Source organism: Tenrec ecaudatus, chromosome 16, assembly GCF_050624435.1.
Source record: "Tenrec ecaudatus isolate mTenEca1 chromosome 16, mTenEca1.hap1, whole genome shotgun sequence".
NCBI classification, from domain to species: Eukaryota; Metazoa; Chordata; class Mammalia; order Afrosoricida; family Tenrecidae; genus Tenrec; species Tenrec ecaudatus.
The window spans coordinates 17,067,186-17,089,721 of NC_134545.1; the positions used below are offsets into that span (position 1 = coordinate 17,067,186).

A 22,536-nucleotide genomic window follows, 5' to 3' on the forward strand; every position below is an offset into this window, starting at 1 on the left:
CCCCAGGCCCCTCTATCTGCTGTTATCCCTTTCAGAGAAGTTAGGGAGTGGTAACTGAGCACCACCACGTAACCAGGGCTCCTAATCCACCCTCTAAACCAAAACACCAACCTCACTGCCGCTGAGCCACTTCCAACTCAGCCACCCTCTTGGACTATGAATTTCCGAGACTGACACTCTATGGGAGTACAGAGCAGCCCGTCTTTCTCCTGTGGAGCAGCTGGGGTGGTTTCAAACCGCTGACCTTGCAGATTATAGTCCATTTTGTAACCACTATGCTACCAGAGCTCCAAACTCACTACCATTGAGCCAGTGCAGACCCATCGTGACCCTGTAGGACAGGGTAGAACCGCCCTTGTGGGTTTCTAAGACTATAACTGTTTATGTGAGTAGAAAGCACCATTTTCCTCCCGAGGACTACTGACCTTACGGGTCTCAGCCCAGTGCCTTTCCATTGGCTCATCTGTGCCTAAATTGACTTTTAATTGATATCTCTGGAATCTGCTTTGACATCAGGACCGATGGATCCTCCTCCTGCTTCAGCACAGCGTTAACTACTTGGGATTTCAGTCTTGGGAATCTGAGAAATGGCTTTTCCGTTTCAGCAAAGAAGGCGATTGTCATTTATGTGGGACTCACATTGAATATATAGATACGCCCTTCGATTTATGTAGGCCTGGTTTCTTTGAGTAATATTGTGTAGTTGTCTCCATACAAGTCTTTCACTTTCCTGGTTCAGCTTATTCATGGGCAATTTATTCTTAGAGGCTGTTGGGAATGGTGATGCTTCCTTAATACAGCTTGCTTGTTGCTGATGGCGACAAACCCAACTGGTTTCTGTGTGTTGACCTTTTACCCAGTCCCTCCGCTTGCCTCATTTATTGCTTCTAATGTGCTTGTCAAATCTTTGACATCTGTGTATGGGGCATGTCATCTGACCGAGGAGAGAGTCTTTTTCCTTCCCTTTGTTGCTAACCCACCATCACTGCACTGAGTGGTACGTTGTGTTCGTAAGCACGGAGCTGCTGAGAGGTCAGCGTCTCGGGAGGAAGAGGTGGCAGTTTGTGTCCATAAGGATTTATAGCCTTGGAGATGCTGTGGAACAGCTCTGACCTGGGCCTAGCCTTGAGCCCTGTATGTAGACCTTTTACTTATTTGTTTGTTTACCTAGCTTGCTCATTCGTGGTAGGAATTCCAGGCTGGTGTTGGGTAGCAGCGCTGAGCGTGGGCGCCCTTGTCTCCGTCTTGATCTTAATGAGGAGGTCTCTCCGTCTTTCTCCATTCAACAGAATGTGAGCTGAGAGATTGTCCTGCATGCCCTTTATTCTCTTGAAGACTCTCCTTTCATTTCCCATCTTGCTGAGTGTTTCTATCATGTGAAGGTGTTGACCTTTGTCACATGCCTTCTCTGTACCAATCGAGATAGCTCTTTTCTTCCAGTTTTGTTAATGGCTTGTAGTATTGATCCCCCTCCCCCCTTAATGTTGCATTCCTGAACGAAATCTACTTGATCTTGGTGTATAATCTTTTGAATATGTTTTTGAGTTTGCTTTGCCAAAGTATATGTGCATAAATGTTGACTAAGGCTATTGGGGGGAAGTTACCGTGTATACTTGTGTGTAAGCTGAGTTTTTCAGCACAAAAAATGTGCTGAAAAACTGGGGTTCGGCTTATACACAGGTCAGTGGCATGAATGGATGTCATCTAGTCAAACCTGACTAACGAAAGGAGGAAATCTCATGAAGCCTGACATAGAGTTAATAGCATAGTGGGTTCGAGATGCATGGGAAGATATTTCAGAAGACATGGTGCAATGTGCCTTCCAGAAATGTAGTATTAGTAACGCTATGGATGGCAGTGAAGACTGCGCTTTGTATGAAAATGACAGCAGTGATGGTGATGACGGCGATCTCAGTGAGGACAGTGTCTATGATGACCTCACACCAGCTGAAGCTCTGCACTGGGATACGGATGATGATGATGAGGAGGAGGAATCCAGTTTTGAAGGATTTTAACGCTACATTTTAGCTTGGTTGCTGATTGAGCTCAGGGAATAGTGCTCTTAAGGTATCATTGTTGATACCTTATTGTTTTTGTTGAACCTATTTTCCACTTACTGTGCTGGCTTACTAATGTTAAAGTGACTTGTCCTTTTATTTAAAATAAATATTTAAATACATTACCCCACTGATGTCTCAATTTTTAGTAATTTGATTTTCATTTGTTTTGACTATTGAAACTCACCAATAGCTTCTGCATTTTCCGCCCCAGGCTTATACTCGAGTCAGTCATTTTTTTCTGGTTTCCCAGGTAATCATTAGGTGCCTCGGCTTTTACTCGGTCGGCTTATACTCGAGTATATGTGGTAATTGTCTTGTGGTGTCCTTTTGTGCCTTTGCCGTGCGTGTTATGCTCACCTCATTGAATGAGTTGGGAAGTGTTCCCTCTGTTGTTTGGAAAAGTTTGAAGAGGTTCAGGCTCACTTCTGTAAGTGTTTGGAAGTTTTCCCCAGTGAGGCTTTTTGGTCTGGTTTTAATTACTAGAAGGTTGCTGACTACTGGTCCAATCCTGTTGTGGGTCTGTTGAGACCCATTGTTTCTTTTGAGTCAGTGTAGGCAGTGTGTGTTTAAAGAAATGTGTCCCATTTCCCCTAAGTTTTCTAAGTTTTTGGTGTGTCACTGTCCACAGTCGTGCCTGAAATCCCTTTTATTTTCGTAGGGCTATGGGGTCTGTTGTAAAGACCCTACTTTCGCTTTTAATTTAATCTTTTTAAAAAATCTGTTCTCTTTAGTGGGTTTTTGCACTTGCTTGATCTTATTTATTAAAACAACAACTACTACTTCTAGCTTTGTTGATTGATTCTCTTTTGATCTTCATTATTATTTAATTTCTCTGATAGCCTTCAGTGTAGTTTGTTCTTTCTAATTCCTCGAGCTATGGAACTGTTTTGAGGTCTTCTTAGATGGTGGTGCATATTTGCCACAAACCGCCCTCTGAATCCCGCCTTTGTTACTCCAGTGAGTTGTTAGAGGCCATGGAGTTGCCTGGTTAGTCACCGCCCTCTTTGCAACAGAAGGACAACCGCACTGTCCTTGACCATCCTCACAATTGTTGTCAGGCTTGAGCCCATTGTGGGAGCCACTGGGCCGCTCCATCTAGGCCAGCGGTTCTCAACCTGTGGGTTGCAACCCGTTTGGGGGTCGAATGACCCTTTCATAGGGGTCGCCTAAGACCAACGGAAAACACATATTTCTGAAGGTCTTAGGAACCGAGACACCACTCTGCTGTCTCCAGGCGGGTCCGCCCACATGCAGATAACGCCCACCCAGGAGTACCTAGCGGGAAGACTCTTAACCATGCTACACCATGCTTCAAGACAACATTTCATTGATTTGTCATTAGAAATAAATATTTCACAATATAGCATTACATAGTGTTTTGTGATGAATCACTATGCTTTCATTGTGTTCAATTTATAATAATGAAAATACATCCTGCTTATCAGATGTTTACATTACGCTTCATCACAGTAGCAAAATGACTGTTATGAAGTAACAACGGAAATCATGTTATGGTTGGGGGTCACCACAGCATGAGGAACTGTATGAAAGGGTCTCAGCATTAGGAAAGTTAAGAACTACTGCTCTAGGCACTTCCTCATTTCCCCGGCCTGTGCTTTACTAAGCATGATATTCTTCTCCAGGACCTGATCTCTTGCTGATGTGTCCAAAGTCCTCGCCATTCTCAAGTCCTTCCAGCTATACTGCGTCTAAGACAGATCTGCTTATCGTTCTCGTAGACCATGGGACTTGCTGTGTGCTTGGCCAGCACCATAAATCAAATGGCTACATTCCTTCCTTATTCATTTTCTAGCTTTCACAGGCACAAAAGACAATTGAAAAAACCGTGTCGAAGGGATCAGGAATCAGGCATCAAAGAACAATGAATCATATCATTGTGGATGAGGGGGAGTGCGGAGTGGGGACCCAAAGCCCATCTGTAGGCAACTGGACGTCCCCTTACGGAAGGGTTGCAGGGAGGAAACAAGGCAGTCAGGGTGCAGGGTAGCGACGATGAAACAACTTTCCTCTAGTTCCTAAATGCTTCCTTCCCCCGCCCCCCCCCCCACTATCATGATCGCAGGTCTACCTTACAAATCCGGCTAGACCAGAGGATGTACACTGATACAGATAGGAACAAGAAGCATAGGAAATCCAGGACAGATGATCCCTTCAGGACCAGTGCTGAGAGTGGCGATACCAGGAGGGTGGAGTGAAGGTCGGGTAGAAAGGGGCAACCGATTACAAGGATCTACATATAACCCCCTCCCTGGGGGGCGGACAACAGAAAAGTGGGTGAAGAGAGACATCAGACAGTGTAAGATATGACGAAATAATCATTTATAAATTATCAAGAGTTGTTTGTACTTGATACAGGTAGGGGGGAAATGAGCTGATATCAAGGGTTCAAGTAGAAAGCAAATGATGGCAGTAAATGTGCAGATGTGCTTGACACGATGGATGGATGGATGTGATAAGAGTTGTCTGAGCCTCCAATAAAATGATTTTTAAAAAGGGGGAAAAAAATACTGTGGCTCGGGTAGTCGCACCGTAGTCCTCAAAGTGACAGACATCTTTGCTCTTTGGCTTTCAGTGAAGCTTGTGCATCACATTTGCTCAGTGCAGGATATTGTGTGATTTCTGGACTATTGCTTCTGTTGATTTTGGATCCAAGTAAAATGGCATTCTTGACAACATCTGTCTTTTGCTCATTTATCATAATGTTGTCTATTATTAAAAAAACAAAACAAAAAACCCTGAGTGTCATTGAGTAGATGCAGTCTGTGAGCGACCTTATAGAACTGCCCCTGTGAATCTCAAAGACTGAAGTTCTTTAAAGGAGGAGAAAGCCTCATCTTCCCCCCAAAAGGGGCTGCTGGTTTTGAACTGCTCACCTTGCAGTAAGCAGCTCGTCTGTATAACTACTACGCCACCTTTGACTTATTTCTCATTTCAGTTCTCAGGGGTTGCCTTACATCTCCAGCCTCTGAGGTTGGAGCTGATTTTTGAGGAAAACCTTGCTGCCTTGGGTTCTGACACATCGCCCCAGCAGGCGATTTCCAGGCCACCTTTGTCCAGAGGAGTTGGACAACCCCCGAGTGCTGCCAGCGACTGTCACAAAGTCATTTCCTCCGTTGTTACTGGTTGATGGCAGCTTGGTTCTCGCTGAGTCCCTTGTGTCTGACCATTGTAGATGTGTGACAGGCTTATGATGGGCATGTGGAAATAGAAAGGTACAAAGAAATGTAACACAGCCCTTTTCTTTTTTGCATCAGGAAATGGTTCATACAAGTAGTTCCATGCCGCCTGTGCCCTGTGCAGTGGAAACCTACCTTGAGTCAGAAGTTACTGTCACATGAAGGGTGGACACACACACACCCTGTGGGGCATCTTCCAAATACAGTTAAATGACATTGAATTATCAGGGTCATGTTCCAACTCAGGGACCTTGTGAACCACAGAATTCAGTGTAGCCGGGCCCTGTGACACTCCCACACCGTTGCTCTCTGTGAGCCCGTTGGTGCAGCCCCTGGGCCAGCCCATCGCACAGAGGGTCTTTCTCATTCCTCCGGACTCTGCTTACCAAGCCTGGTGTTCTGCAGATAGCAGGTCCAAAGTGTGGGAGACGAGGCCTCGCTGCCCTCGCTTCTAAGCCACTGTCTGCCTGTCCTGCCTGAGGCACACCTGGTTTGTTTTTGCAGCCCTTGGTCCTTTCTCCGGAACTCAGATGCTTCGGTTCTTCCCTATCCGTTGTCCCAATTCCAAGGCTGTTAGGATTTGGACTTGTGTTGAGTCAAGTGGGGCTTTGCTCTGGCTCGGCCGCTGTCTGAAAGCAGAGACCTTTGTGTCTTAATAACCCCTCGCTCGGAGGCAGGAAGGATGTGGCTGCCGAGTCGATTCTGACCTCTGGCCTGCCGCGTGTGTGCAGGGAGCACCGCTCCGTGGGGATTGAAGGAAGCCGGCCGCGTGTGTGCAGGGAGCACTGCTGGGGGGCTGGCGGGGGGATTGAAGGAAGCAGAGTGCCAGGCTTCTTTTCGGAGACGCCTGGGGTGCATTTGAATCGCCAGCCTTTCAGGAAGAAGCCACATGCGTGCGGAAACCGTCCTTTGCGCACCGCGAGGCTGGCTGCTTCCGCAAGACTAGACTAAGGAAGGCTGAGTCTGCTCTGGGAAGGTGGTCGCGAGCACTCGTATTCGCCAGGATCTGGGGATGCTTGTATTTGTTTGGGACATTGTTGTTGTTTTCATCTGTGTGCCGGCTTCGTTAGGGAAGTGGACCTGGTGGTAAAGTGCCTCAGCACAAGGCTGTTTGCCCAAAGGTGGTTCCTTTGAGCTCACCAGCAGCTTTATGGGGGAAATGGTGATAATCTGCTTCTAGAAAGATCTGGAAACCATATGGGGCAGTTCTGTTCAGCCACAGGGGGTCGCCTTGGGTCAGAATCAGCTGGATAGCGGCAGGCGCAGGTCCAGGCAGACCTGCTTCCTGAATGGCCTTGTCAGGTGGCATGGCACTGTGAAGACCTTTCTGTCCAGTGGGCACCCAGAGCCCTAGCTCTTGGCGGTCAGGAGCGACTTTGATCTCGCCACGTGTCGAGCCCCAGAATCTGTGAAGATACAGCCCTCTTGTGGTCACATGCCCCAGGCATCGAGGTTTGTCTGTAACACACATCAGACTCTGAAAGGGAACCAGTTGCCAGCCCAGCAAAACAGACCCTCAAGTACGCTGGTGAAGTCAGGTCGGGCATTCCCAGGTACACGGGAGATAAGGAAATTTGTTCAAACAAGATCAGACTTACAAGAAACACCAAAAGGGGTTCTTCCGGCACCTGCAGACCCCAACTTGGTTCACAGACTTGACAGCACCCCCAGCAGCCAGCCCAGATGTGGAAGCATCCAAAGTTCAGCAGACTGCAAGAGGGCAACCAGGGAACCAGAGTTACCAGTGTGTCATGAAGACAATCACAAAGTAAGAAGGGGGAAGAGTGTGGTCACAGAACTTCCAAATGGAGAGCAAGTCAAGTAGACTTTACGAGTCTGAGTGAAGAAAAAGGAAAATATATCATGAGAGGGCTGTGTGGCAGGAGTTAAAAGCAGAAGTAAATCCTGTTACATACAGAGTCCTGTCATAACAGTGCTCTCCCGCCTAGCTGTATGGACAGCCAGGCATGCTGAGAGGGTGTTGGGGAAAGTGGGGATATGCCCCCCACATGAATAGGTGTGTTTGACGGGATAGTTGCACCCACATCCATGCATGTGGTGGAGCATCCAGTTGTGAGAGCTTCTTGAGCTTCGCTCATCCCCTTGGGGTAATGAGTTACAGAGCCTGGGGGCTCAGGACCTTAGCCTCGGGGGACACTAAGGTCCCTTGTCCTATCATAGTGCACAAAACCTACTCTCTGCTTTGGTGAATCGTGACTGGGATCTTCAAAGCTCCCGCACAGCCATCTGAGGTACATCCGTTGGTGTTTCTTTGTCTGGAAGAAAGAGTGATAGAAATGGAAGACCCATGAAAACCGTTAGTCCTCGGGACCTCAGTCTCCACACCCTGAGACGAGAAGAACTAGATGGTGCCCGGCTACCACGGCCAGCTGCTCTGCAAGGGATCCCATTCAAAGGTCCTGGACGGAGTGGGAGAAAGAGCCAAACCCAAATTCATGGAAGAGCCTGGGCTGGCTGCTCAGATAGGGGCTGGTAGGGTCCCCACCCCTGAGACTATGGCGTTTGGCTACCGTTTGGCCTGGAACTACCCTCGTGGAGCTCAGTTTTCAATCAAACAACAGACACATCTCCAGAGGGGGCGCAGTGTCAGTAGAGGGTGCGTTACTTGCCCATTTGGGGTCGATGGGACAGCATTTACCCAAAAGACAACATGCAGAAAGGTCAGGAAAGGAGGCTCCGTGGAACCAGGAAAACAACGGCAGTGGGTATGGGGTGGGTGAAGGACGATGTCACACACAGTGGATGAGATAACTGATGTTGCGTCAGTCATGGAATGTAAACTGATTGTCATTTCTCAACCGTCATCCAATTCACAGTAAAAAGTTTAAGGAAATAAAAATAAATTTCCATCAGGAAGAAGCATTAGTGACAGACTCATGCCCATCGGGTCAGCAGGCAAGGCCAGTGTCTAAGGGGCTCATCTGTGGGAGGGGCAAGCTGGGGGCATCACCTTTCCAGGGGACACCCATGACCTCAGTTCCACCCCCACCTCCAGCCGTGGCCTTGTTTTCATTTGCCCTCTGATTCTTAAGTCAGAAATCCAGATTCTCCCGTCAACTAGCCGGATGGGGCATAGACTTTTCCAGTTTCTGTGCCATCAGTGTATGATACGAAGTAAACCAAACAGCTCTGTGGGGCAGATTCAGCACGTGCGGGATTTGGGGGCAGGGGTGTGCCGGGCCTGGTGTCATGACCCTGTCTCCTGTTTCACCGCAGGAAGAGATGTCAGGAGAAAGTGTGGTGAGCTCAGGGGTGCCCGCGGCCGCGACCCGCACCACTTCCTTCAAGGGCACGAGCCCCAGCTCCAAGTACGTGAAGCTGAATGTGGGCGGGGCCCTCTACTACACCACCATGCAGACGCTGACCAAGCAGGACACCATGCTGAAGGCCATGTTTAGTGGGCGAATGGAGGTGCTTACCGACAGTGAAGGTAAGACCACCTCTTCACTTTGAGGGCCCCTCCTGTCCTGGCGTCCTGCACTCCACACTGGGCTGGGTAGCAGGAACACACTTGTGGTGGACCTGGGCTAGTTCAGAGCTCGGGCTGAGGTGGGGGGTCAAGGAGGACCTCCCTGTGCAAGTGTCGTCTAAGCTGGCATGTGAGGAAGAGTAGACTGAAGCCACCGGACAGAGGACTCTGGTGGCCTTGACTTGGCTGTGAACGAAAAGACCAGTGATTTGAACCTCCAACCTCTGTGCAGCACAGAGGAGTGGCCTTCTGCTTGCTTTTAAAAAATTTTTAAATTTTATTATTATTTTTTTTCTGCTTGCTTTATGAGAACAACTTGGAAGCCCTAAGGGGCAGGTCTGCCTTGTCCCTGTGGGGCAGTGACACCCTGCCCCATAGGGACTCTGAGATGGAATTGACTTGACGTCTGTGGGTTTATTGGGAGCCTGGTGTGGCAGGCAGGGTTCATTCTCTGATCCTAAGAAGGCTGGACACTTGGGCGGTCCTTGTTAAGGGTGTGTCCTGTGTGTGTCCCGGGACAGTGCCAGGCTCCAGCACTCATTTTCCTGGGCTTCCTGTGAATGCTTATCTGCCCCACCCAGAAGCCCAGCAGGGAGATAACAGATCTTTCTATGGGTGGGAGGGTCTCATTTTCTGTGGCATACCCAGCCGGGGCCAGCACAATGGCACCCCGCGGCAGTAGGAAGCTGGCCAATCTGAGATTGCTGTGATTTTCCGCCCGCACCCACTCTTTGAAAGCAAATTGGAAGCTGCCTGACTCTAACCCAAAGGATCCTTCAGGCTAGTATGCCCCCCACCTTCTACACACACACACACACACACACACACACACGCATGCACACACACACGTGTCCCCTCCCTCCCTCCAGTGGGTTGGGGAGCACGCTCTTAAGGCATCCAGAGAACGCAGTGTCGTTTCTACACTCCAGCCCTAGGCTTGTCTGGAGAGCAGCCTCCTTAATAGCAACCACCCCTGCTGACACGCCCACAGCTTGTAGTTCTCTGGAGCGATAGCCACCGCTGCTCTCCTTCCGTGTGGTAAATGTCTCAGAGAGGTGTGCCATGCTGTGTTTCAGAGCTACAGAGTTAGAAAAGATGAAGCCATCCAGTGAACCCAGCTTTTGTGTTCTGCAGTCTGGTCTGTTGCTGGGGACAGACAGACAGCTCCCAGATCAGATCTCCTGAGGCTGCCAGCCTTGTCTTCTGCAGCGCACTTGTTGCTGGAGCCCTGGGCTGGCTGTCCGAGAGTGTTTTGAAGGCAGCCATGCTGCCAGGCAAAGCCACCTTTGGTCTAAGCTTTACCCTTGGGTTGACAGGTTGGCGTTGACTTTTAGAGGCCTACAGCTTTACCTCAGGCCTCAGGGAGGTGGCCACAAAACAGACAGACAGACAGACAGATCCGTCTGCGTCAGTCACACCCCTCAGCCACGGCGCGTGGTGACTTTTCCAGGGGGGTTGCTGCTGCGCGCGTTATAACCCCCGGCTGTTCAATTAGTCGTCGTCATGCTCAGACCGTGTGTGCGACTCAGGCACCTTGCTATGTGACCAGACAGAAAGGCCAAGTGCAGCTCAGCCACGCAGGTGAGCGGGCAGGAGAGCAGACCCAGCCGAGGAGCTTGATGGTTAAAAGAGCAAAGCGGGTGGAGGCACAGAGCAGTGTTGAAACGTCTCAAAAGATGCCTGAGGAAGTGGTTGCTTCTCGGAGCAGACCTGGGGCCTAGCGTGGGCACCCCCACCGCCCACGCACACACACATGTGGGCCGTCCCCTGCCTGTTTGAGGTTTGCACCGGGTGCCTGTCATTTCTAAACAGAAGAACACGGGACCAGCCAGACCTGGACCTGATGGAGCTCCTCTGCGCAGGCACGGTGGTTGTCGTGGATCTCTTGCCGGCAGGGTGCCCAGTGGCGCCTCAGTTTTAAATTGTGACTGACAAATGGGTTGCGGGGTTATTATAGAACAGTGGTCCTCAACATGAGGGTCGCGACCCTTTCACAGGGGTCACCCAATGGTCATTCCAATGGTCTTAGGAATCTGGACACAGCTGCTCAATCTGTCTCCAGGTGGGTGCGCCCACATGCAGATAACGCCCACCTACAAGTACCCAGTGTGAAGACTGACCCACGCTACACCACGCTTCACGACAAAATGTCACTTATTTGTCATTAGAAATAAATATTTCCCAATATAGAATGACATTGTTTTTGTGATGAATCACGATGCTGTAATGATGTTCAGTTTGTAACAGTGAAACTACATCCTGCCTATCAGATATTTACGCGATGATTCATCACAGTAGCAGAATGACAGTTATGAAGTCGCAATGAAAATACTTTTATGGTTTGGGGTCACCACAACATGAGGAGCTGTATAAAAGGGTCACGGCATTAGAAAGGTTGAGAACCACTGTTATAGGTCAGTGGCAGCGATAGAGGGCACTCACTGAGAGGACTCCGCAAATGAGGGCGGAATTATTCCAGATTCCAGCTCTTCTGCTCGGACAGGGAGGGGCCAGGGCCAGCAGTGGGGGACAAGGATGGTCAGGGAGGGGGTGGTAAGCAAGACTGAGGTTCTGGGGAGAAGCAGGTCTTAGCAGTGTGTAAAGAATTAAGACATAAGATGATGTGTGTAGGACAGGTGCACTTTGATATGGTACCTGGGTCCTCTGTGAGTCAGACGGACTCAGTGGCACCTAGCAACAATCTGCGGCAGGACCAGTTCTATGGCAGTGGGGCGGGGGACCCAGAAAGATTCTGTTCTTACAATGTTCTGGTGTCCATCACCATTGTAGCACCTTTCCTGGTCAGGGCTGGACCTGGCCCGCCTCCCGTCATCTGTCTACGTCCCATCCCTGTTACTCAGCACGGAATTTCTCCCTTACTTGGTCCTGACCTCTTGCAGATGCATTTGGAATTCGAGCGCGTGCGAGTTATAAACGGTGAGGAGCAGCCCTGTATCTGGGCCTGCCTTCGTCTCCCTAGGAAACCAGAAGTCAGCTTCGGGTGTGGGGGAAGTGCAGTGCCTGGGAGCTGGCCTTCTCCCTTTGTGAAAACCCAGAAGTTTCTTGACAGCAGACGCCTCAGAGCCACCAGTCAGCTGAGGGGTAGCCCATTGCCAGGGGAGCCCCTTTCTGCGTGGCTGCCTCCCTCCCTGTAGAGGTCACCTCTAGACTCGCTTTAGGGTCTCCTGCTTACCTGTGAGTTGGGTCGCTTTGAAGCTGAACCAAGTAACCACCACCCACAGCAGAAAGCGATTGTGTCATTGGCCACAGGGCGGCCTGGGTATTAGTATGATTTTTTTTTTTTAACCGAAAAAATACACAAGCAAAACATGCACTGATTCAGTAATTTCCCCAAGGACAGTTCAGTAGCATCAATAACATTCAAGCTGTACAACTGTTCTCGCCGTCCTTTCCCACGTTACCCCACCACCCTCAGCATAAACTCACTGCACCCTAAGCACCCCCATCCCAATGGCCATGCTTGTTAGGTGCCATTGAATCGGTTCTGACTCATGCTGAACCTCCATGAACAGGACCACACACTGCCGTCCTGTCAGTCCTTGCTGTACTTGAGCCCATTCACTCTGCCAGTCACCTGGTGGGGAGCCTTCCTCTTTTTCTGCTGACCCTCCACTGCCCCAGTCCTCCAGGACTGGTCCCTCCTGGTAACAAGTCTGAAGTAGGTGAGATGAAGTCTGAGCAGCCTCGCTCCTAAGGAACCTCCTAACTGCTCCTTCCAGCACAGGCTCGTTTGTTCTTCTGGCAGTGCCTGGTCCAGTCACTAGTCTCTGCCCACACGTTCTCCGGCCTTCCCCTATTCATTGTCCAGCTTTGGAATGCATCAGAAGAGGCCATGGACAGCGCCATGGCTCGGCCCAGGCACATCTTCGCCCACTGAGGGACATCTTCGTGCTCGGGTACTGGAACAGGCTTCGGCAACACAGTTACCTGGTGCAGTCATTTGTTTGATTTCTTGACTGCTGCTTCCTGAGATGTTGATCGTGAATCCAGGTCAAATGAAGCAGGTGACAGCGTTCGTGTTTGCTCTTCAGCATGATGTGCGCTGCCTGTCCAGTTGTGCGGGTCTTTTGCTTTGTTGGTGTTGAGATGTCAGCCGCGAGAGGGCTATAGTCTGAGCTTCATCGGTAACTGCCTCAGGTCGCCTTCGCTCTCAGCAGACAGGGTTGGTGCCGGTCCTCCCGCCTCAGAGGCTGTGTCATGAGTCTTCCTGCCACCCTGACGCTGCGTTCCCCTTCGTTCAGTCCAGCTCCTCCGGGCATGCAGGTTGAAGGTTGTGGTTGTGTGCCGTTGAGTCAGGGTGGCAACTGATGCACAGCAGATCAATGAAGCATGGTGAAAGGATACAACCCCGACAGACACGCCTTTCCTGATGTCAGACCACACACTATCCACACTATCCCCGTGCTGTCTCCGTGACTGCCTCTTGGTCCAGGAGCGGGTCCCTGGTGAGCCCAGTCCACAGCGTCCTGGAATGCCCTTTCTTTGCAGTGCTGGTCTTGGTCTGCACAGCCTTGGCTGCTGTCAACCAAAACCCATCCGACACTTGCCTTGCTAGACATTGCTCTCTGCCTTCTGAGACTGGCTTAACTCTCAGGCAGTCCTGCTGCGACTGGCTCAGAATCGCCTTCCGGAAAATTGTACAGGCGGGTGACATCTCGTTCACATCTCCCTCTCCAAAGAGCCAGCGTGGTCGAAGATGGCAGGAAAGACCCAGTGAGAACGAACTGCCTGACTTGACTTCCACTTGCTTTTCGGCCAGGCCAGGAGGACCGATTCTTATTTTGAAAGCAACTAAGAGGTTTTCAAACTAAGCATGCTGATTGAGCTCTCGCAGACCGTGTGCCTGGCTCCTTTGCCCTTATATGTCCAAAGTATGCTTCCTTCGCCTCAAGCATTTCCTGACTGCGGGATTGGGCCCAGGGCCCAGGGTCGAGGCTGCCTCTTGGCAGCCAGAGACGCCAGGCCGCCCTGATTTTAGTGGCCCTCAAACTCCAAAGGTGTCAGAGGCAGGACATGGGCGTTTCCTTCTGGAAGCGACTGAGTTGAGGTGGTCGCCGCTTCTCTTGCCAACTGGGCTTCTGATTTTCTCTCAATTCTGGTACACAGCTTCCCCTCAAGTGCCTGATTCATGTCTGCCTGGCGATCTGGCCCTGCTCACCCCACACGGGGATGGGACAGCCTCGCTGCATCTCTGCCTTCAGCTGTAGGAAATACTAAGGAGCGAGCCTCCTTGTAACAGAAGTTGACCCAGGTCAGTAGAGAGGCCCAGGTGAACTTACATGTGGGCTTCATTTGCCCTGAGATACAAGTTTCAAGACAAGTGTTTCAGATTAGCATACCACTTAAAAATCTACTTTTGTCAGTTAAGCACACAAACATCGTATCGTGTCAGCTTATAGCTGAAAATCTGGTTTTCTGGCCTTGCTTAAAAAGTTGGGAAACGAAGCAGTGCTGTAGTGTCTGTTGTACGACAGAATCAGCTCGATGACAGTGGAGCTTTCTGAAGCAGCTGGGGGCTCCCCCTCCTGTCTGGCCCTGCAGGGCAGCAGCCAACCTCCTCCGCGCAGCCCCGGAACGCATTTCAGCTCGGACTGCTGGTCCCGAAAATACAATAAGGTTTCCCATCGAGTGAGTCCTGAGTCACAGTGACTCTGTGTACAACATCGTGAAACAACTGTCTGGTCTCCCACCAGCCTAGCCTCACACTTGTCACGTCTCAGCCCACTGGGTCAGCCCATCCCCTCAGGGCCTTCCCCCCACCCCAACCCCCTTTACCAACTAGGATGTCTTTTCAGAGACTGGTCTCTCCTGAAAACATGGCCCAAGTGTGTGAGATGAATTCTTGGTATCCTTGCTCCTAAGGAGCTCTCTGGCTGTACTTGCTCCAAGACAGAGCTGCTTGTCATGTTCCGTACCCTTCTCCAGCACGGTCATGCAAGTGCATACACAGCAAAGCCTGTGCCCCTTCAGCAAGCCTACGTGACCGGTTTGGTGACACTGGAGCCCACTCCTCACCGCGTGTGGCTCCTGCTGTCTGCAGAGTACTGCATTACCACGCGTGCAGACCCGCTGCCTCCCAGACTTCTCATCTCCACCGCAGCCTCCATCGTCACATTGACCTGCTGTCGAGAACTTCTTTTTCTTTTTTGTCTTAATCATTTTACTGGGGGCTTGTACCACTTATCACAATCCACACATAGATCAGTTGTGTCAAGCACATGTATGCATTCGTTGCCCATCATTCTCAAAACATTTGCTCTCTACTTAAGCCCCTGGCATCAGCTCCTCATTTCCCCCTCCTTCCCCACTCCCCCTCATGAACCCCTGATAAGTTATAGATTTTATTTTGTTACATCTTGTCCTCTCCAACATCTCTTCACCCACTTTTCTGTTGTCTGTCCCCCAGGGTGGAAGTTATATGTAGATCCTTGTAATTGGGTCCTCCTTTCTACCCAACCTTCACTCCACCCTCCTGGTATCGCCACTCTCACCACTGCTCCTGAAGGGATCATCTGTCCTGGATTCCCTATGCTTCCTGTTCCTATCTGTACCAGTGTACATCCTCTGGTCTAGCCGGATTTGTAAGGTAGAATTGGGATCATGATGGTGGGGGGAGGGGAGAGGAAGCACTTAGGAACTAGAGGAAAGTTTGTTTCATCATCGCTACCCTGCACCCTGACTGCCTTGTCTCCTCCCTGCAACCCTTCTGTAAGGGGATGTCCAGTTGCCTACAGATGGGCTTTGGGTTCCCAATCTGCACTCACCCGCATTCACAATGATAATGGTTTTTTTGTTCTTTGATGCCTGATACCTGATCCCTTTGACACTTCGTGATCACACAGGCTGGTGTGCTTCTTCCATGTGGACTTGTTGCTTCTGAGCTAGATGGCCGCTTGTTTACTTTCAAGTCCCTAAGACCCCAGACACTATCTCTTTTGATAACTGGGCACCATCAGCTTTCTTCACCATATTTGCTTATGCACCCCTTTGTCTTCAATGATTGTGTCAGGAAGGTGAGCTTCATGGAATGGCAGTTTAATAGAACAAAGTGTTCTTGCATTGAGGGAGTACTTGAGTGGAAGCCCAATGTCCATCTGCTACCTTAATGTTAAACCTATAATTATAGGCACATAGATCTATTTCCCCATCATCATATATATTTACGTATGCGCTTGCCTTTATTTAGACCGCTAGAAATGCCCTTTGCCTCCTAGCTCTTTCCTCTAGTTCCTTTTACTTTCCTGAGAATTTCTTAAAGAAGCATAATGCTCAAGGAAAACATTTGTGTAAACTAGTTGAGTGAAAGTGGTGTTTGGCTTAAAGATGAGATGACGTCACAGGGAGAGTTTGGGCCTTCAGGTGTCATGATTATCATAGGGCAATCGATTTGGGTTCAGAGCACGCTCAGTAAGTCAGGATTCTAGAGGAATTTGAGATTCTGTCTTTTGTTTGACCCCCTTTTGGTCAAGGTCCATCTACTGAGTCCTTGATCAATACATTCAGCTGTCGATGCTCACCCTCCTGAAGAGATCACTGAAGATGTGGGCGCTACAGCAAAGCATGCTGAGGAAGCCAGGCGGTTCCGGCTGTCAGAAAGAATAGCATTTGGGGTCTTAATGGCTTGTCTTACAACAAGCAGCCATCTCAGCTAAGTCTGCATGGAAGAAACCCACCAGACTCTGTGATCCAAGGATTGCGGAGTTTAAACCATGAACGCCCAGTTTGCAGAAGATGTTGGAGGACAGTGGAAGCCCAAACTCCATTTGCAGGCCCCCACGTGATTTGAACCTCTGGTTCCCCCCCTCCCCCTCCTCTGACCACAGTCCAGGCATGTGAGTCATCTGGCTCAGACAGCACTGGAAAGTCGGCCAAGGCAGCTACAGCCGGTTAAAATGTCATGCCTTACTGTTTGAGCTCCCTGTTGGCCCATTCTAGAAAGTTGTTTCAGCTTTGATAGTTTGCTGCTTTCCTTTTGATTGATGCTTCTCCATGTTTTGGCTAGTTGTTGGTTTGGGTTTTTCCCTTGTTTGCATCCTGCCTGTGTATTGGATCACTTTCTGTATATGAAATCCTGCATAGGTAGATCTAACACACACACACACACCCCACACACCCCCAGCTGCTGCCGCCCCACCCCACCCCATCCCCCCCCCCCCCCCCCCCCCCCGCCCACCAATGGAGAAAGAATTGAGGAGGAAAGGAAATCTCAAGGGTTGTGGTCAGAAGGGATGAGAGCGACCAAAGCTGTGATGACTCACCCCGCTTTGATTCCAGGTGGACCGTTTGCACTGCTTTGCCCCTGGTCGGGAGTTTTCTCCTCAGGAAGAAACCGTAGCAGTGGGCAAGTAGGAGGTGGAAGGTTCTGGAGGGAGGAGGCCAAACTTCTGGCAGAAGGTCCATGTTTCCAAAGGGCAGGCGCGCCTATCCTCAGGGTGACTGAGGGCCTTGTCTCCACGGTTAGTTCTTCCCGCCCTTCGACCACTATCCAGCCTGTGAGCCTGGCATCCTTTATGGGAGCGTTGGCCTTTGACCTACATTTTCTCCCACTTTCCCTGGGTTCCCTGGTCTCAGGGTGGTGGGTGCTGGTGAATCCGCTGGACTCAGGGTGTCTGTGCATCCTAGGTTTGCCCAGGCCTCTTGTTGGCTCTGGGCTTTTCCGGGGCCCAGACTCGGTAGATACCTCTGGGCAGAGTGCCGTGGTGGTCTGAGAGGGACGATGACCTGGCAGTCTGCTGCCCATAGAGATGGCTGACAGCCACGAACCCTCCACAGAGCAGTTCTCCAACACACGGGGCTGCCGTGAATCGGAGTCTGCTCACTGTCGTGCGTCTGTGTCCTTTGATTTAGTTTCTCCCAACCTGGAGCAGTGGAGGATAAGGGCATAAAATGAGCGTGGTACCTGGTTAACCCTCCTAGCACCATGCCCACTGGCATGCTCTCATCTCCGAAGTGAGCCTGGGGGCTCAGTAAACCCCCTGACCTGGGCTGGCTCAGTGGGTCTTTGCCCCGTTCCTGCCTCTCTGTAGACTCCAGTCCTGCTTCCTGCTCCCCAGTCTTGGGACACCACTCAGTGGAGGGAATGCTCAACCCACAGGACTAGATCTCAGCCGGCGGGTAATTAGGCTAGTGGCAGGCTCATCAAGGACACTGAGATGCAAAAAGAAGTGGCCTTAGTGGTCTAGGGGGCTTACACGCTGGGCTGCTAACTGAAAGGTCAGCAGTTCGAAACCATTGGCTGAACCACAGGATGAAGATGAGGTTTTCTACTCTTGTAGTTAGTCTCAGAAAGCCAAAGGGGCAGTTCTTCTCTGTCCCTTAGGGTTCAGTGAGTTGGCATCGAGTAGATGGCAGTGAGGATTTGTGTGTGTGTGTGTGTGTGTGTGTGTGTGTGTCCCACAAATAAAGCAGGTTCCTTCTCAGATTAGGCTGAACTGATTGGGAGCAACGTGAGTCTCCTTTCCTGGTGTATCCCAGTCAGCGGGGCTCGCCAACAGTCATGGTGCTGGTGAGTGGAGGGGATCGCCCTTGGGAGCCCGAGCCCCCAGTCTGCAGGGCGACACTGCCACTTCTGTGAAGAATGGTGCGGTTACTCTGGAGACTGGGCAAAGCCTTGTGGAGGAAGGGGCAGGGATACTTTGTTACCCGGCAAACCTTTCCCTGAGCTCTTTGGCACCCAGTTGATGTGCTGTTGGGGGCATTGGGCCCTGCCGAGGATGTTTCTGCTGGCGGCTTTTGGACGGGATGTCAGAAACCTGCTTCTCGGCTTCTGATGTCAGAAGACCCAAGGCCTCCAGGTGTGGCCATGCTGCCTGGGGCAGAAACTGGGCAGACCACCGCTGCCTCTGAACCCAGCTCTCCTCTGGAGGTAGAGGATGCCAACAGATGCCACTCCTACTCAGCACCTCCCGAGGCAGGGGCCCGTTTGACTCAGTGCCCTTCCTTCTCCCCCCACCTTCCTTCCCCGGCAGGCTGGATCCTCATTGACCGGTGTGGGAAGCACTTCGGTACAATACTCAACTACCTTCGTGACGGGGCGGTCCCCCTGCCCGAGAGCCGCCGGGAGATTGAGGAGCTGCTGGCAGAAGCCAAGTACTACCTGGTACAGGGCCTGGTGGAAGAGTGCCAGGCTGCTCTACAAGTAGGTATCCCCCTTGGCGTTTCTTTCTCTGCAGAAGGGAGGGAGTGGAGGGGGGCCGGTTCCCCATGGCAGTGGGTACACTGCAGTCCTTCACTAGTCAGCCGGGCTGGGTAAAACTTGACCCGTTTGCTGGTCAGGTGTTGGGAAAGTTCACATTCTTTCCGTGACTCATTGCTGGGAAACCAGCGTAATCTCTAAGGACAGGGGCCCCTCTCTCCTCAGCTGGACTCAAGACGGGCCTGGAGCAAGAGCCTTGGGGGCCAGTCACATGGGAGTCAGGGCCCACCGATGTTTATTTCCGGCACCTCCCCCAGGTCAGAGCTGGGAAGAGTCCCAGTATCCTCACGGGACCCTGAGCTCCGTCTGTGCCTTTCCCAGGCCGCGGGTCTGTGTCTGGCCCAGTGCCCACAAGCCCTGGCTCCTCAAAAAGCTGTGTTAGTCTAGGTGGACTAGAGAAACAAATTCATAGACCCTCATACGTGTATAAGAAAGAAATTTATATCAAAGAGCAATTGTATATGAAGAAAACATCCTAGCCCAGTCCAGATCAAGTCCCTAAGTCTGATATGAGCCCATATGTCCAATACCAGTCTATAATTTCCTCTATGGGCTCATGAAACACCATGACTCCAGATGCAGGCCTATCACAGGCCACTGGGTGGCAAGTCTCCTGCGTCCAGTGGCAGTGGAAGCATCTAAGCACGGGCAGGCTCTCCATGTGGCTCTTTCCACTTCAGAGCTCGAGCGTCTTGTCCGAAGCAGGGAGTGAGCTGTGTCTGGCCTCCAGGGAGTTATTCATCTCCTAGTGCCTCCAAATGAGGCCATCAAGCTGTGATCTGATCGACAGTCTACACTCCACCCCTTCGCTCAAGTCTCAAATTTATAAAATTATGTAACTACCAGACTGCTGTTTTCACACAACCTCAGAGCCAATCTAAAGCCACCTCTACTCTGTTGTTTTGATTTCATCTCAAAGTCACCACCAAGCCCTGTGCACACCAACCTTTCTGTTCTCTCAGCACCTTGTCCTAAGTTCATGTCCCTATTCGTTGAGACCGCTGCCTAGAGGCTTTTCCACCTCCGGCCTTTTTTTCCTGATAACATTATTAAAGAAGATCCACATTTAGCTCACCCACTGCCGTCACCCCAACCACCGCCCGACTGGTGTACACATCTTTCCCGTACTCGGAGGGTGGGTGGGGGTGGGGGGCGGTGTGTAACTATGGTTGATGGAGCCACAGTGAAGGTTGACCTTGTTAGCGCTTCAGTTATGCCCGGGCCAGTGGTGGCTTCTCTGCCTTGTTTGCGGCTTTCTAAGTAGTTGATGTTGGTTGCCATCAAGTCTAGCTTGACTCAGAGAGACCCCGTATCCATACAAGGGACTGCTGCCCCGTCCTGCTCCAGCCTCACCATCCTGTGTGCTTTTGGAGCCGCTGCCTCTGTCTCTCTTCCTGTGGATCTTGTTTTTCTCCCTGTCCCTCTGCTTGACCCAGCATGATGTCCTCCTCAAAGGACTGATTTTATGTCCACGTCACTGCATCAACCACGGGTCTTGGCCAGGAAGGGCTGACTCTGCTGGTGACTTCCGACCTAAAGGGGCTTCTCTGCGGTTCATGGTTGCCTTGGAAACGCGCGTCAGTGTTCCCTTCCTGTTGGTCTGAAGTTCAAACCTCAGGCCTGGTGGAACTGAGTCTTCTTCCCTCTGGGGCTCTGGCTTTCAGTTCTCTTCTTCCCGGGACCTTTTCTCAGGCCCGCCCTTCCCCATCCTTCATTTCTGCAGTAATCCAAGTACAGGGCCTCCTCCGCCTGCTCCCTACCTACTCTCTGACCCAGCAGGCTGCGCTCTTCCCCTGCCTGTCTGGGGCCGCTGCTCCAAGCCGGCTGCCATGGGCAGACTCTCTCTCTCTGGTTTGGTGTCACCTGTAAGAGGCTCTGAGAAGGGCCTGTGCGTGGGCGGCCGCATGGTTCTGTGGGTGTTGCTGCTGGTGTGGCACAGCAAGTCTGGTTCTTCTCAGTGGGGACCCCAGGGGCTGGGCCCTTTGCCCTGTAGAAGAACCTTTCCCTCTTTTTCCTGGCTGGCTTCATTCTGGGCTCAGAGTGTGAGTGCGGGGGGAGGGGGCTCATCCCCCACTTGTTTGGGAGTTTGCTCCTTGCCCCTGTGTTATGAGAAGCAACCTGGCCCTGCCCTCTGCCGTGCACACCTCCCACATAGTGCAGGCCGGAGGAGGGGGCTCCTCGGGTGTCTTCTGCTCTCACCCGCTTCCTCTGTGTGACCGGGGCCGCTCCGAGAGAGACCTCAGCTGCTGGCTGGTGTCAGCCTTTCCGTTCCCTGAGCACCTGCCCTCTTCTCTCCGCCTTCCATCCTCATCCCACCTGCTGCCGCCACTCTTCCCATCCTTCAGTCCGTCACTCCACTGTGCTGCTGGGAGCCGGCTTTACTAGGGCTTCGGACAACGTGTCCTCCCTGTGGCTGAGCCAGCTGAGAGCCAGGGCTGGCAGGCCTCCTGACTGACCGCATGCTTTGTTCCCGCAGAATAAGGACACGTATGAGCCTTTCTGCAAAGTCCCCGTCATCACCTCATCGAAGGAGGAGCAGAAGCTGATCGCCACGTCCAATAAGGTACGCCGGACCCTGCCTCTGGGTCACGGGCTCGCCCTCCCCAACGAGGTGAGCTTGTCTTCCTCTCATGGCAGGGCCCCAAGAAGCTGGGGTTCGCCGCAGTGCACCCCGAATAACTCTCTGCTTCCTCTTTAACGTGACCACAGCCCGCCGTGAAGCTCCTGTACAACAGAAGTAACAACAAGTACTCGTACACCAGGTGAGGCGCCGGCCGGACGAGACACCCCCACACACTGCAAACCCCTCCAGAGGGGGCCCCCGCACTTCTAGAATGAGCCTCTGTGTAGACGTAGTTACTGAGACGCCGTCCCGACCACGGGGATGGCAGCGTCTTACTTGGGAAGACTGTGGGGCTGGCTCTGGCGTCGCTAAACCACTGCCTCTGCTTGCGGGCCCCTGGCTGTGCCTGCTCCGCATGTGCCCTGCTCGTGGGATCGTGGGCTGCGCGGCCTTCTGTGCGGCGTGTGCGCGAGGCGCGTCCATGCCGTAGCCTGAGCCGGAGTCCACGCCGCCCATTGTCAAGGCCTAAAGAGTGGCCCTGTGTTGGATGAGGCCGTTTTCTGTGTGTCCTGCTGACAAGACACTGGGGCGCGTATCCGCCTTCTGGCTGCTGTGCACGTGCTGCCTTGCAGAGGCCTGTGCAAGTTGGCGTGTGGGCTCAGGCGCTTGCTCTGCTCCCTGTGCCCCCAAGTGCAAGGGCTGGGGCAAGAGTGACCCTTCAGGAGCAGGGCTGCCAGAACCAACTTGATGGCGACAGCGGAGCCTTTGCTGCGGAGGGTTTGGGTCTGTTTCTTTCACTGGTGACTCTCTTTAGTTCTTGGAGGAACTGCCAGGCGTTTCCCAAAGTAGCCGCCTCCTTTTATAGCTCGTGGGCGCATGCGGCTCTGGGGTCAGACCCTGGCTTGGGTGGGGGTCAGGGAATTGGTTGTGGCTACGTGAGCCCCGTAGTACACTGGCCCTGGATACAAAGTCTCCCTGGGACAGTTCAGTCCTCCCCACTCGGGTGGCCC

At 51.8% G+C, this 22,536-nt stretch overlaps 1 protein-coding gene across 1 annotated transcript in view; it reads left to right on the forward strand.

Moving 5' to 3' along the window:
• Positions 1–22,536, forward strand: part of KCTD10 (potassium channel tetramerization domain containing 10) — a 41,038-nt gene that overhangs the window by 9,174 nt on the left and 9,328 nt on the right. Inside the window, exons 2-5 of the mRNA XM_075534080.1 lie at positions 8,495–8,708; positions 18,737–18,906; positions 21,440–21,526; positions 21,673–21,725. Of these exons, the coding sequence (XP_075390195.1) occupies positions 8,495–8,708; positions 18,737–18,906; positions 21,440–21,526; positions 21,673–21,725 (524 nt within the window). The remainder of the gene's footprint in view (positions 1–8,494; positions 8,709–18,736; positions 18,907–21,439; positions 21,527–21,672; positions 21,726–22,536) is intronic.